Raw genomic sequence first — 14,917 nt, 5'->3', positions numbered from 1 at the left:
CTTATGTCATGGTGATGCATAGGGAGCATAAGCGATGGAACAAACTTTTTGGACCTATGAAGTAGCTCGTACAATATGGTGGAATTGTCTAGGTGTGTACTAAACCCTAAAGGAAGCATAGCTGTTGTTTTCCTTCACCTGTACTGCCGCACAATTATTGAAGATTGGAAGAGTGAATGTGATGCGACGACTTGTTTAATGGGCCTTGATGCTTTGAATAAGACTTTGATAAACTGAGCCACAAGTTTGAAGTACTCTTTGTGTGACCCCGTCGTTATTCCTTGATTGTGCTTCAAATTTTCTAGACTTGGATAAACAACTAAAAATTTTGGATTCCAAACTTTGGTATATGCCATAATGCCATCCAACCCAACAGAGAGATGAGGATAGAAATAAAATATAACACGTAAAGTTGGTGAATTATAAAGAAATGCATGAGTGTAACGTCGGACATTTATTCTCTATTATCTGATATTGAGTTTTATAAGTGATTTTATAAACTTTTATTGCAATTTAACTAGTTATTTTTTTAAAAATAATAATGCAGATTTAGCTAATGTTTATTTTTTTTAGATGGTTATATAAAAAATGAATGTTTGGTCCTAAATTATCGTTACAATCTTATATATTTATTAAGGGACAACTGATCAAGATAAGTTATTATGGAATAAGGGTTCGTTTGGGTTTGTGATTTTAAAAAGTGCGATTTGAATAAGTACTTTTCTGCGTTTTCAAATCGCAATTTTTTAAAAACACAGTTTTCAAACGGTTCACTTTCTGCGATTTGGTTTAAAATCGCACTTTTTCTCTACAAAATCGCAATCTCAAACGCACCCTAAGACTACTTATTTTTCTTTTGTCTCCCATTTTTTGTGTTTTTAATAATTTTCCTCCCAAATGGGGAATAAAATAAGGTGGATCCAAATGAAAAATTATCCCCTCTCCTTCTACATGACTATATCCCTCCTCTTTCTCTTTTAGTATTCACCAAATAAGATAAAGTTATCAACTTGCTGTCCATTTCCTTCCTCCCTTTTCTTCTTCTCACTTTTCCCCCTCTCTACCAGGTGGATTCTAAATCCCAGATAGCCGAAAAGAATAGAGTAGTGAGAAGATGGTGGAGGCCTGGAGGGATTGTGGGTTTCGCTGGAGATGCAGTGTTGGGCTTTGTGAAAATGTATTTGGATAAGTTATGGCCCCCACTACTCTCTGAGAATTTCGACTTGGAAACCCAGAGTGCAAATAGGATGGGGATTTGGATTCGGATTTCGAACAATAAAATCATGGTCAGTCCCAACCCAATGCTCCCATTAAGTGTTAGGACTAAGGGTGTAAACGAGTTGAACTACTCGTGATTTTACTTGAAATCGACTCGAATAAACTCTACTCATGCTTGAATCGATTATTAAATGAGCTATTCGTAAACACAAAATCAAACTCGATTATTAAACGATGCAAACTCGTATAAAACTCGGCTCAACTCGATTAAAACTCGTAAACTCGCTCGTATAAGGATCGACTCGTTTATTAAGGCTTGACTCATGTATGTATATATATATATTAGTTTGTTAATATATAATATAATATATTAATAAATAATATACTATATGTAAGCATAAATTAAGTAACAAATAGCAATAGTCATTAGTTAGTATATACTAATTGGTTATAATTTATTAGTTATATGTATATAAAATAGTAAAAGTGAATATATATTAATAATTAATTGTTAGTCATATGATATAATGACAATCCAGATACTTAATCATATTATTCATGTAATATAATATGATTATAAGATTATATGATCACATCATTTGAAATTTTGTGGTTTAATTTTTTTTTTTGTTGCTAAAATAAATAATTTGAATTATGATACGGGTTGAGCTCAAGCTGATTACTCGGGACCGACCAAAATGACTGAGCTTGAGCTCAGCTGCTCGAGCTCGGTCAATAATTTTTCTAAGCAAGCCGAACTCACACACAAATTTTAAGCTCGTGTCGAACTCGAGCTTTACTGTTACTTAAACAAGCCGAACCAGAACAAGCAATACCCTCTCAAAATCGGCTCGTTTACACATCTAGTTGGGACAAACACAAATGACCCGGAAGGAGACACTTGAGTTATTCTTATTTTTTTCCAAAAAAATAAAAAATAAAATAAGGTAGGGAAGGGAAAAATAGGAGGTTATAACATGAAAAATAAAAACAAATGGTGGGCAATCCAAACATTGGTGAAGATGTAGGTCTTATAAATTCAATTGAAGATTTTTAGAAAAAGTTGTACAAAAGAACGACAGGAGAAGTACAAATAGCAATTCTCATTTTTATTTTATCTTTAAGAGATAATATGAGCCAGCATAATTTAACCATATTGGCCGAGTAATTTTTTATTCCATCCACAAACTTATTATAAAATTAATAAAATAAGATTTATGATTAAATACACTTTTGGTTTCTGAGTTTTGAAAACTTTAATTTTTTAGTCATTGATGTTCAATTCGCATCACAAATGATACTTCAGTTTTGAGAAATGACAGAATTAATACCTCAATCAAGTTTTTCGTCAAAAAATTAACAGGTCATCACGTGTCAACCTTAGAGTTTGACACGGAGCACCATATAAAAAAAATTAATTTTTTTAAAAATTAATTAAAAAATCAAAAAAAAAAAAAAATGAAAAAAAAGGGGTGGCTCCTTGGCCATCATGGGGATGGTCCTGCCACCCCAAGGGCCAAAAACAATCTTGATTTTTTTTTGTTGGTCGAGGGGTGGCCAAACCACCTCACAGCACTCCCTTATTTTTTTTATTTTTTAATATAATTTTTTTAAGTAATTTTTAAAGATTTTTAATTTTTTTATATAGTGTCACGTATCAACCTCATATGTTGACACGTGGTAGATCGTTAGTTTTTTAACGAAAAATTTAACTGAGGAATTAATTTGGTCTTTTTTTTTCTAAAATTGAAGTACCATCTATAATACGAATTGAAATTCAGAAACTAAAAAATAAAGTTGTCAAAACTCAAGGATCAAAAAGATATTTAATCCTAAGATTTAAAAATTTGTTCCGTTTAATTAAATGAATTAGATTAGAGTGAACTATATATCCCGTATGACAAAAGAAGTCACGTGATGAACGGAGAAAGACACGTGAATTTTTCATTCTTCGCCAATGATCTAAATACTTCGTTTGGTCTTCAAAGCAGCCTTTGAAACTCTGTAATCAATCTGGAAGTGGAGGGTTAATATTTGGACACACAGAGAGAGAGAGAGAGAGAGAGAGAGAGAAGGGAATGATGGGGGAGTCGAAACCTGGTATTAACGTGAGATGTCATCACTGCGCAGGTCCTCTTTCAAAGGAGATGGTACGAACCTTCTTTTCTTGTCGTTTTTCATATTCTATTATCTCTTTCCACTTTTTGTGCTTCCAAATTTCAATTTCAATTTCCTTTTCTTTTTTTTTTTGTTGGGATTGCAGGAAACCAGTCGGTGGACTGTTGCCCCGCTCATCAGGGATAGCTTTTCCATGGTAATTTCACCGTACCCTTTTCTCCTACTTATCCAATTCGGTTCTCTCTTTCATACAGCCTGATAATTTCGACACTTATGGCACTTCGTTCAAACGCGTTTGTTCAGATTTTGTTCTATTTCGTTATACCCCATGCCAATGTTTCCATAAGGTTTTTCTGATTTTGCTTCTTATTCTTGGGTGTTGGGTTTTATTGTTGGTTTTTTTTCTTCTTCTTTTTAATTATGCAGATTGGTTCTGCTGTTGGTGGTACAACAAGTGCATTTTATGGATTCAACCACGGTATCGAATTCTGCCCACATCTTGTATTTTATTCTTGTACTTATTAGCTTGTTATCTTGGTTTTTCTTCTCTACTTGATGATTTATTTTTTCTGGTAGGTGATTTGATATAGCTGTGTATCTGCCATAGTCTTTTTTACTTTGGTGACAACTAAAATCGCCGCCATATATGATCAATTATTGTAAATGAAAACGTAAGAATCCCAGACAGATACACTGGTATTTTACATGACTAGGGCCTATGAAAGAGAAACCACAAACAAAAATGGATATTATTAAACTACGAGGAGGGGCCTTTTTTTTTTTTTTTTTTTTTTTTTAACTGTAGCCACTGCTTAAGAGAGGTCTGCATCAACTAACCAAGAAGATTATGTTAAATCGCCACTTATCTTAAAAGCTTAAGCCGATAGGTAAAAGTAAATTTAATCACTTAATCAATACTTTAACACTCTCCCTCACGTGTGGGCTCAGACTTCCTTTTAATAGATGAGGCTTAATAGGTGGAATATTTAATTAAAATGGGAGGTAAATGACGGAATCAAGGTTCAAACTCAGGACCTTTGACTTTGATACCATGTTAAATCACCACTTATCCCAAAAGCTTAAGCTGGTAGGAAAAAGTAAATTTAATCACTTAATGAATACTTTAACAGATTCTGTCTGTGTCTTTAGGAAGCAATTTGCAAACCCACAAAATCATAGATTCATAGGGCAGTGACTCTGAGCAAGCCATTGACATCGAATGATGCTACTGATGTGTTTGAATCGGTTTGATTGGCTCTCATCCTCCTTGCATACACAACAACAATATGCAATACCTGCTTTTGACTAGTAAATGATCTGCCATTATAATTTTGCCTAAAACCAATTCCCAAGCAGAGAAGGCTGTCTTATAGGAGCAAGAGATGCTTTTGACTAGTAAATGATCTGCCATTATAATTTTGCCTAAAACCAATTCCCAAGCAGAGAAGGCTGTCTTATAGGAGCAAGAGATATCCAAATTGCTGTTAAAGGGAAACCTCTATGCTTCAGACCACTGCCTTTCCAGATCATACTATTCTGAATTTTTCTTCCCATCAACCATGGGGATGTTTCCTAATAATTTTGTATGCTGTCTCTAACCTCCAAAGACTGGTTAGCTTTGTGAACGTTGAGTTCATGTCTTGGCTTCTACCTACTCAATTAAATTTAAAATATTATATGTCCAATTACCAGAAAGCAAATGTGATAGGAGTCTAAAGACAAAGGAAGCATCATTTCTTAATGACATCCCTATATGTTCCCCTTCCCAACCCCCCGCTCCCTGGCCGTGCAGTTACCCTTTCAGAAACCTAATGAAACCTCTCACTCTTTCTGTAATACCTTTACGTTTTCATGCTCCCTGCTGTGGAATACTATATTAAAATTTAAAAGGAAATTATGTATGAATGTGAACCATGAAGCTTGTTATGTTAGTTTTCATCAGATGCAAATGCATTTAATCTTCAACATATATCTCTGTTGTCTTATGATATATCTGGCTTTTGTGCGTATATATTTGAACATTGATCCAGAGAGATACATTACTTTTATTTGTTTGTTTTCCATTTCAGTAATGCCAATAGTCCGGAGGTGGGTAAAAGGCCCTATGTGGTTGCATTTTCTCATTGGTGTAAGTTTGTCAATTCTTTCATTATGACTAGAAATTTTTTTGCCCTGCTCAACACACTCTTTTGTTCTAACAAAAAAAAAAAACACTTTTGTACCTACCTTTTTTTTCTTTTTTTTGAAGTCCTTGCTGTCCTATGCTTTGGAGGTGTATATTTATATCTTAAACTCCTCATGAAGTTGAGTAGGTGGTTCTTTGCAGTCTTCTTATGAAAATAGGACTAAACCTATTAGGTCACAAGGTATCCTTGCAACTATGATAATCTCTATATATACACATATTTTATCCCCCTCAAATGTGACATGACTTTTAAAATTACCATTGGATTTATGATTGATCACCGTTGGATTTTGACCCAATGGTAATTTTAAAAGTCATGTCACATTTGGAGGGGATAAAAGGTGGATAAGAGTCTTGCACTTATCATTACTATTTTTTAAATATTATGATCATGTTGGCTGTTAGAGACTAGAGAGGTGAATGGGGACATGGCTCTAAATAGGTCTCGGTGGCATAAAAGGATCCATGTAGCTGGCCCAAATTATTTGGGATTAAGGCTCTATTGAGTTGATTTGAGTTGATCATGTTGGTTCCCTTCATAGATATTCTTCAGATTTTATTTCTTGTAATTTCAGAATGCTTCTGACTTGGATATTCAGTAGATATGTACTTTCTTCTGTGCCTAAAACTTCATTGTTCAACTGCAGGCACCCCCCGTGATAGTATTCTCTTCAGCTTGTGCAGGATTGGCAGGTCAGAGGTTTTCCTTATACGTTATTTTGTCTAGTCTGATTTTATTTGTTGATGATTTCAATACCATCAAATTGACAAATTTCACCGTGTTTTAGTTGTCAAATGATATGGAATTATGTTGGAGATACTAACCAAAAAATTACCCTTTATGTGTAAATGCTTTATAATGTTCTCTTCAGCTAGAAACCTCTTTGTCTTTGTTGGGCTAAATTTTGTAGCCTATTAGGTATGCAATATAATATGAAGGAGTAACTTAACTCAAACACATGGAATTGATGTTACATTAGTCCAAGCTAATTTGTCTCAAGAATCTTCTTCTGGTATAGCTGCCCTTAAGCTTTTCTTTGGAGTATCTTTGAAATCATTAAAACATTTTATATTGTCCAGAAAATGACTTGGATACTTCCAAAATCAAGTTATTAGAAAAGCAATAGTCATGTTTTATATAGGATGGAGTCCACTTCCGCAAGATTTGGTTCCTCTATTCATGTGCCATGTGCCATGTGCCATCTGCCATGTGCCAAGACTAGGATGCCAAGGATTTGCTAGTAATTCGAGAAGTTATGTTGAATGCTGAGTGATGGTTGGTATGTTGTTAAGAGCTTCATCCTTAAAGGGCTGCTTAAACCTGAATTGATTCACATAACTGGCTAAGCACTATACCATCTTAGACGACTCTTTTCCATCTTATATACATTTTGTAGAATGACAAAGAGATTCCAATTGGGAGTACACTTGATACCTCATGTCTATCCCTTGAAATGTGAGCTTACTATTGCGCATTGAGTGTTTTAGGGTAATAGATTGATTGTTTTGTTTTTTTCTCAGAATCTATAAATGAGAATCTTGCTTCGAAGGCTTGCCCTTGGCCTATATATTTGAATTTTAAGATGAACAAGGTTTCCTTGGCTATTGGCATACTTCACATAGGCAATCAAGTATGATGTTGGAGCCTAATTATGAGGCACACTCGAAAAGTATAATAAATGACTAGGCACTCATGGAGGACAAAAGACAAGCTATCTAACCCCCTGCAGTAACAGAAATAGGGAGCTCCATGCCTTTTACATTAAAGCTGCCAAATAGATGCTAAGAGAAATAGTAATTTATGCCTGGTTATCGTTTTAGTGGGGCCTCTAAAACGTTCTGGACTCTAGTGTTCACTGGTATTTTCTAACGATCTTGTCAGGTGGAAACAAAAACCACTTCTGTACTGATATTGGCAAGGTGATACTAGTGATACCACAAGGTAGTCTTAGGGGGTGTTGTGAAGATACTGTCGCGACTTCATATTGATGCTGGGAAAAGTATTGATGCTCTACAAGTGCTTGCGTTGGCTAGATAAGATGTATTGCTGAGTTGTAATCCTCTGCTGCAATTGACATTTGACACTACAGGCATTTTTTCATTTGTGATCCGTGGTTTGGTTATGTTGCATTTACTTGGAGACAATTGTTGAGTTTTTGTGAAGACTAGGATCTCTAAAAAGTGGGATTGCTGTGATTTTAATCGTCCTAGAAGCCATTATTACTTTATCACTGTTTATGCTGCTTGCACCAAGGGATCTGTAATGAAACTGTTAATGATAATAACATCTCCTGGAAAATCTACAGGCGGTGCTGTTCCAGCCCTAGCCCAACTTGCTTCTTCATCTTATCATGCAGCAGTCTCATCTCCTTCATTGCCTCCACCTTCACAAGATGAAAAGATGCACAAGTCCAGAACTTCCTCTACTCTGTAATAAAACCTGCTTTCTTCTTGTGCGTAAGTGCGCGTGTGAACGAGAGAGTCATTAAGGTTCGCCTGTGTACTGTGTGGATGCCCAGTTCAGTAAGAGTAAGGTTCTCCATGACGTCACAAGAGCATGCACTGATATGCTTGTTTGGTTATACGAAGTTGTAATATTTACTTGGGTCGAGACAATTTTTGTTTGATATTTTTTTTTTTGTTATTTCATATCAACAAAATGTTACGAAAAGTTTAAAGGAGATCAAAGGCATGTATTCCAATATATTTTGACCACAGATGAAATCATGGAGGGGGAAGCTGTGCCGGTTCATTCCTGCTGCTTTTGTCTTAATTGAAGGCATGGTATCAAAATGGTTCATTTTGGTAGAGAAAGTATATTTGGTATGCGATGGCTAAACAATTGCCAATGGGTCACCAACTTCTTTTGGCCCTTTCAAAATGCCATTCAATTTGTTATCCATCTTTCAAACTATTGCACAAATAACCTGTTTTCAAAATCGTTTGTTGAAGGCAAGGCATGATTTCTTTCACCTGTTAAAAACAAAAGGTAAAACACGAAGTGTAAAATTATGATAAAGGTCAAGGGTGAAAGTGAAATGTGATGCAATGAGGTCCATTGCATGTGCAATGGACGGTCATGAGGCTGACCACGGCACTTTCGCACTCCACCTTATTTATCGATGATAATTTTAAAAGTTAGGTAATGCTAAAAGTTTTTGTGTCTTTTAAAAAATGACTGTAATTTTTAAAATCACAATAGATTATTATTAAATTTTAATTAAATAGTAATTTTAAAAGTTTTATTATCTTTCGAAAAAAATAATGTAACTTTTAAAATCACAATAGATTATTATTAAATTTTAAATAAATAGTAATTTTAAAAGATATATCATTTCGTAGGGATACTTACCTTCTGCCTTTTCGAAGGTATATTTAAAGATTTGAGAGATGTGCAGATTTGTAGAGAAAAGGTTGAACATAAGTATTATCTGAAACGGAGGTCATTAATTCGAATCCCCCTCGCCCTCTTGCGTGGACATGTAAAAAGAAAAGGAAAGAATGAAGCTTTTACTTCATGCGACAAATGGTAGGATATGACTTACATGGAATCCATTGTGTTCCAGTAGATGTTCAGGGGGGCTAAAAAAAGTGCTTGATTTTCTGCAAATTTGGTGTGGTCGAAAGCAATATGCTGAGGTTGATAAGGAGACTGCGACATCCTTACTTGACAACCAAAGGCTACTCTTCCTTAGACCGTGCCGCCCATCTCCAACCTAATCCAAAACAGCAACAACATCAACAACTAAAGCAATTGGTCTCCATCTTACTCAAACACCCATCAAGCCGCCAAGCCACCCAACAAGTCCACTCTCACTTCATCACCTCTGGCTTACTACACAACCACCACTCTACGTCCTATATTCTTCTTTTTAATACTTTGCTCCGCTGCTACTCTCTCAGCCAATCCCCTCTAGAAGCTTTCATGCTCTACAAGCACCTCAACTATCTTTCCTTTGACAGCTTCACCTACACTTTCCTTCTACACGCATGCTCTAACTTACACTCCACCCCCGCTGGACTTCAACTCCATGCTCTCATCCTCAAAGTTGGTTTTCAATCCCACGTTTACGTACAAACTGCTTTGGTATATGTGTATGCTGTTTGTGGGTCTTTATTTGAAGCTTTGCATGTGTTTTACGAAATGCCCGACAGAAACACCGTCACATGGAATGTCATGATCACAGGATTGACGAAATGGGGTCACCTCCAACTTGCTCGTTCTCTCTTTGATCAGATGCCAACTCGGACTGTTGTGTCCTGGACTGCTATCATCGATGGGTACACACGCATGATTCTGCCTGATGAAGCTTTGGCTTTGTTTCGAAGAATGATTATTGATGACGGTATAGAACCCACTGAAGTTACCTTTCTGGCCATTTTTCCGGCCATTTCAAATCTCGGGACTCTTAAAAATTGCCAATCAGTTCACGCTTATGGAGAGAAAGCAGGATTTAATGCGTCTGACATACGCATTACAAATTCCCTCATAGACTCATATGCAAAATGCGGGTGCATAAAGAGTGCATCGAAATTCTTTGAGGAGATATCTGGCCAGAGGAAAAATTTGGTGTCTTGGACATCTTTAATCGCTGGTTTTGCAATGCACGGTATGGGAAAAGAAGCTCTAGAGAGTTTTGAAAGGATGGAGGAAATTGGTATGAAGCCAAATCGGGTGACTTTCTTGAGTGTTTTAAATGCTTGTAGTCATGGAGGCCTGGTTGATGATGGGCTAAATTTTTTCAACAAGATGGTAAATGGGACGTATCAAGTTGTGCCGGATATCAAGCACTATGGGTGTTTAATAGATATGTTGGCGAGGGCAGGGAGGTTAGAAGAAGCAGAGAAGATGGCATTCGAGATACCTGATGAGATTCTAAATGTCGTGATTTGGAGGACACTTTTAGGTGCTTGTAGCTTTCATGGTAATGTCGAGATGGGTGAGAGGGTCACCAGGAAGATATTGGAGATGGAGAGAGCATATGGAGGGGATTATGTGCTCATGTCCAACATCTTTGCCGGTGTTGGAATGTTTGGAGATGCTGAGAGGTTGAGAAAATTGATGGATGAGAGGAATGTCTTCAAAGTTCCAGGCCACAGTTTGCTATAACTGAAGATAAAGTTGGGTTGTCATGGTCTAGACAGATTGTCCTATATCTGAATGCTGGGTTGATAAGGGAACTGCTTAACGTAATGACAGATATCTCGTCCTTTTAGGAGTGCTTTTATGTTGGTTGAGACTGTTTCATGGGGTCCCTTAACTTCGCTTTTTTATTGGGTAATTTTGGAATCTGCATAAAACATAAAAAATTGGTAATGCTGTTGTTTGAAGGATGAATAGGTTGTCCACAAGAATGCAGGAACCAAAAAAGCTTCAGTCCTGAACTTGCTGGGGGTGAACTCTTTTGCATGGGGATAATCAAATTCCAGTCCCATAATCATACTTTCTCCTCTCAAGCAAATTCTAACCCTAGTTATTTATTTTTATATTTTGGCTCTAACCCTAGTTATTTGCATGAAGGGAGGAGCAGTTCAATCCAAGCATTAGTGGCACCTATGGAATTTGGAGGGTCGGAACATTCCATTTTTAACAGCAATTGCTGCCAACAATGGAACATCTGGCTTAGAGCGGCAGTTGAGGTGATTCTCGTTATTCTATGAAATTGGCGTCTCATATAATGCCAGGTCTTATGAGAAGGTCTTCTGGCATTAATACCGATATACTGTTCCTTGCTTCAAAGCAAGACGTGGATAGCAATTAACAGGTCTTATGAGGACCTTGAGGGTTCACTAATCGGCCAAATCATGTTCTATAAATGGAAAGTATCATTTTTCTGGCAGATTGGCGGTCGAGTTTCACAGTTCATGGGTGGATCTACCCCCATTTGTTATTTGGATCATTGCCCGATATTGCCCAAGACGAGGTAAAGTCTTACTGGGATCTGTTTCTCAAGGTGAGGATGATATGGAAGAGAGCATAGATAAGGATTTTTCAGCGGTTTATCATAATGGTTCGAGTGTCCAAGCCTGACATTGAAACCAAAAAGAAATATCAGGTTAGGCCTGTTTCTTTTGAAAGAGTGTCGTGGCTTCCTTTCTGCCAATTACCACTTGCTGTAATTCTGAGTGAACTGTGCTTGTGCTTGTTCTCATTTTTTATCGTTCCAGGAATTAAAAAAAAATCTTGAGCAGCCCATCTTGGGTTGATAAGATACTTAAAAGTACTGTTTGAAACATATATATGTAGGTTAATATGATTCCAACCTCCATGACAAATTAGGTAACGGTTGAAGCTTACCTATGTAGCTCTTTTTGAACTGTAACTAGGACATAAAAATGGAGGATGTTGTACGTACATTCTGGCTTTTTATAAACAGATCATATATATCATGTTAGGAAGGAGTATGATAACTCTAGTCCAAGGTTATTTGATATACAGTTGAGATATGGCTCTTTTTGTTAATGCATTTAGGGGTGCTTTTTGTGATTGGTTTGAAAAAGTTTTATATATGATGTAACATAAAGGCGAATTTTTATTTTTTGTAATTTTAAGAGTGTTTTGTGTTTGATTGTTTGTTAATGCTTTTATATTTTGAGAAGAGAACAAAAGGACAGAAATCAAAAATTTTAACAAAAGAAGCCATTATTTAATTTTATCTGCAAAATTGAACCATGATTTTGGAATATGTTGTTGCAAGAATATAGTAACTATTCATTTTATAGTTTAAAGTGATTAATTTTCTCATTCAAGTATTAATTGTTCCAAAAGCTTAACCATATAGGAAATGGTGAATACAATAATTTATTAATATTTTAACACTCACCATACGTGTGAGCTCAAACTTCATCTCTAACAAGCGAGGCTCAATACATAAAGTATTTAATTAAAAATGATAGGTGAATTATGAAGACAGTGTTCTGACTCAAAGAACTCTGCTTTAATTTCATATTAAATTATCAATTATTCCAAAGTAATATGTGATTAATAATTGTCTACATGCATTTGTTAAAATTAATCTCAAAGAGAAATTGTCACCAACCATATGTGCTTCTTGCTATATTGACTTTAAGACTTCCATTTTTAATTTGAGAGATTTAAGAGCTGAGTTTAGGCCTATTATAAATTTGAGACCCTGTTAGATTCTAGGTAACAAAAATTGGTGTGAAAATAATTAAAAAAATAGAAATCCTCTAATAAAAAATAAAGAAAAAGAAAAAAGCAGCGCAACCAATTTATTTATTTATTTTTTTGAGAAAATTGGGATGTACGTTAAAGTCAAAATGGCAAAAAATACAGGGGATTGGTGACCTAATTTACCAATCTCGATCTAAACTATAGATGCAGAGAAAGAATGATTATTTTCGTATGATTTTTGCTTTTAAATATAGAGTGCTAGCCTGCTAGGGCAAGTAACAAATTTTGTCATCAAATTGTCGGTGCATGTGTACTTTATGCTCAAACTAATATTTGTATCTGCATATATTTAAAATACTTGAGATGTTACGATTGATCGAGTTTCTCATTTTCTTAACTTTTAATATTTGGCGATGGAAATACTTGCTTTCAGGTATGTGTATAAAGTTGTTCGATCCCTAGCTTTATACTATACGTACAGTTAACCCAATTAGCTAGCATACGGGTTAATTAATGCAATGCATTATGCATATATATGTGATGTGTTCCTTTATATATTTCTGGTCACAAAATTTGGGCAGTCTTTAATTTCTGGTCATTCTATATTATATGATTCTGAGTGTCGCATATATGGGACCTAATTAAAGAATTCCGTGATGCTTTCTTTGAACGCATTGTACAAATGCCAGTGCTTTTCATCTCTCTCTCACACAAACACGTACACATGTAGTTAGTGGTAGAGCATGGAAGTATATGCTCTCAATTATTTTCTTAGGCAATTAAGTACTTAATCTCAAAGAGAATGAGTTGAAAGCATATAACTAGTTATATGCTTTCAACTCATTCTCTTTGAGATTAAGCTTTTTTGGGGTTGAAAATTGACATAATCTTTACATATATAAGTGCATTTTAACTACAGAAGATCGAAATGCCAGCATCATTATGTTACCGGTAGCATTGGATATATATAGAGGGTTTCTTTCATGATGATCAGATCCTAAAACTACCTGATGCTATACCCAAAGGAGAATAAAATGGTCTAATCTCTTTTTATTGTCATTGATTCTTCTGGTTGCAACAGACATGGTTGAAAGAGCCTTTTCAACGATGAATATATATTGTTAAAAAATTGTTTACGTAACCGAATGAAGATCAATGGATGAGTGGATTTCTGGTTAAATACATTGTGAATGATATATTCAAGACTATCAGCAATGAACAAATCATGGAGCGATTTTAAAATATGAAGACTCGTTGAAGATAATTAAATAAATTAACACTATGCGTGACAGAAAAAAAATAAAAATAAATTGTAAGTTATAGTTATATGTTTTAGAAGTCCACCACCATCGGAATCTGGCCTTCGCCGGAATCCAGTCAATGCAAATTTCAGCCATGCACCTTCGCGGGAATCTGGTCAGCCCAGATTCCGACGACCAGAATGGTCGGATTCCGGCCGGAATCCAGCCGTTTTGTGCAGGATTAATTCTAACCATTCTGGTGGGATTCCAGCCAGAACAGTTGTCTTCTGGTCACTTTCACCGAGATTCGGCCAATCCAGATTTCAACGAAACTGTCCGGATTTCGGCAACAGTAACCAGAATCCTACCTGTCAATGACGGAATCTCGTCACCGATGATTTTTATATTATTTTACATTAATAATAATATATTGTGAATAAAAATTGATTTTTTAAATTAATATGATTGAATGAAAATATAAAAAATATTTGTGATTTTCTATATACGCCAAACATAAGAAAATACTTTTTGCGAAATTTTTTTTTTTTCTAAAAAATAGCTTTTATGAAATTATTTTACGACAAAAATTATCTTACGTCAAAACAAACGGAGCATTACAGAAATGTACGTACGTGCATGGTCTTACAAATTTGCACTTTTATAAATTCAAGGGATGTAGTCATATATATATCAGCTTTCCTCATATAACTAAATTAAAGTACAATTCCTCCTAGAGAAATGATTCCTATACTCATTTCTCACAACAGCCCCACAACAAGCTGACGTGGCTGGTAATATTTTATTATTTTTTTTTGTTTTCTTTTCTTTTCTTTTTGTAAAAAAATAATAAATATTACTATTCACGTCAGCTTGTTGTAAGACTGTTGTGAGAAATGAGTGTAAGAATCATTTCTCTTCCTCTTAATTCGGTTTCAAACCATAGAAACGTAACCCTGTAAATCGGCACCCATAATTAATTGGTAGCAAAACAATAAATTATTATAATTACAATATTTGGGG

General features: G+C 35.3%; 2 protein-coding genes across 3 annotated transcripts; both read left to right on the top strand.

Moving 5' to 3' along the window:
• Positions 1-3,205: 3,205 nt before the first annotated feature.
• Positions 3,206-8,225, top strand: LOC133873801 (uncharacterized). 2 transcript variants are annotated; one of them, XM_062311572.1, is made up of 6 exons: positions 3,206-3,368; positions 3,482-3,532; positions 3,763-3,814; positions 5,406-5,464; positions 6,169-6,214; positions 7,404-7,808. In XM_062311572.1, exons 1-6 carry the CDS (start codon positions 3,297-3,299, stop codon positions 7,508-7,510), a joined length of 387 nt encoding a protein of 128 aa, XP_062167556.1. In that variant the 5' UTR covers positions 3,206-3,296; the 3' UTR covers positions 7,511-7,808. The 2 variants fall into 2 exon arrangements, with proteins under 2 accessions (XP_062167556.1, XP_062167555.1); XM_062311571.1 differs by lacking the exon at positions 7,404-7,808 and adding an exon at positions 7,828-8,225 and having other exon boundaries at positions 3,207-3,368.
• Positions 8,226-9,016: 791 nt separating this feature from the next.
• LOC133873800 (pentatricopeptide repeat-containing protein At1g09220, mitochondrial) lies at positions 9,017-11,938 on the top strand. Its single transcript, XM_062311570.1, has 2 exons — positions 9,017-11,161; positions 11,363-11,938. Exon 1 carries the CDS (start codon positions 9,153-9,155, stop codon positions 10,629-10,631), a length of 1,479 nt encoding a protein of 492 aa, XP_062167554.1. The 5' UTR covers positions 9,017-9,152; the 3' UTR covers positions 10,632-11,161; positions 11,363-11,938.
• The last annotated feature ends 2,979 nt before the right edge of the window (positions 11,939-14,917 follow it).

Source organism: Alnus glutinosa, chromosome 7 (genome assembly GCF_958979055.1).
Source record: "Alnus glutinosa chromosome 7, dhAlnGlut1.1, whole genome shotgun sequence".
In the NCBI taxonomy this organism is placed as follows: domain Eukaryota; kingdom Viridiplantae; phylum Streptophyta; class Magnoliopsida; order Fagales; family Betulaceae; genus Alnus; species Alnus glutinosa.
The sequence above is the reverse complement of the archived record's forward strand: the minus strand, read 5'-3'. Positions and strand labels throughout refer to the sequence as shown.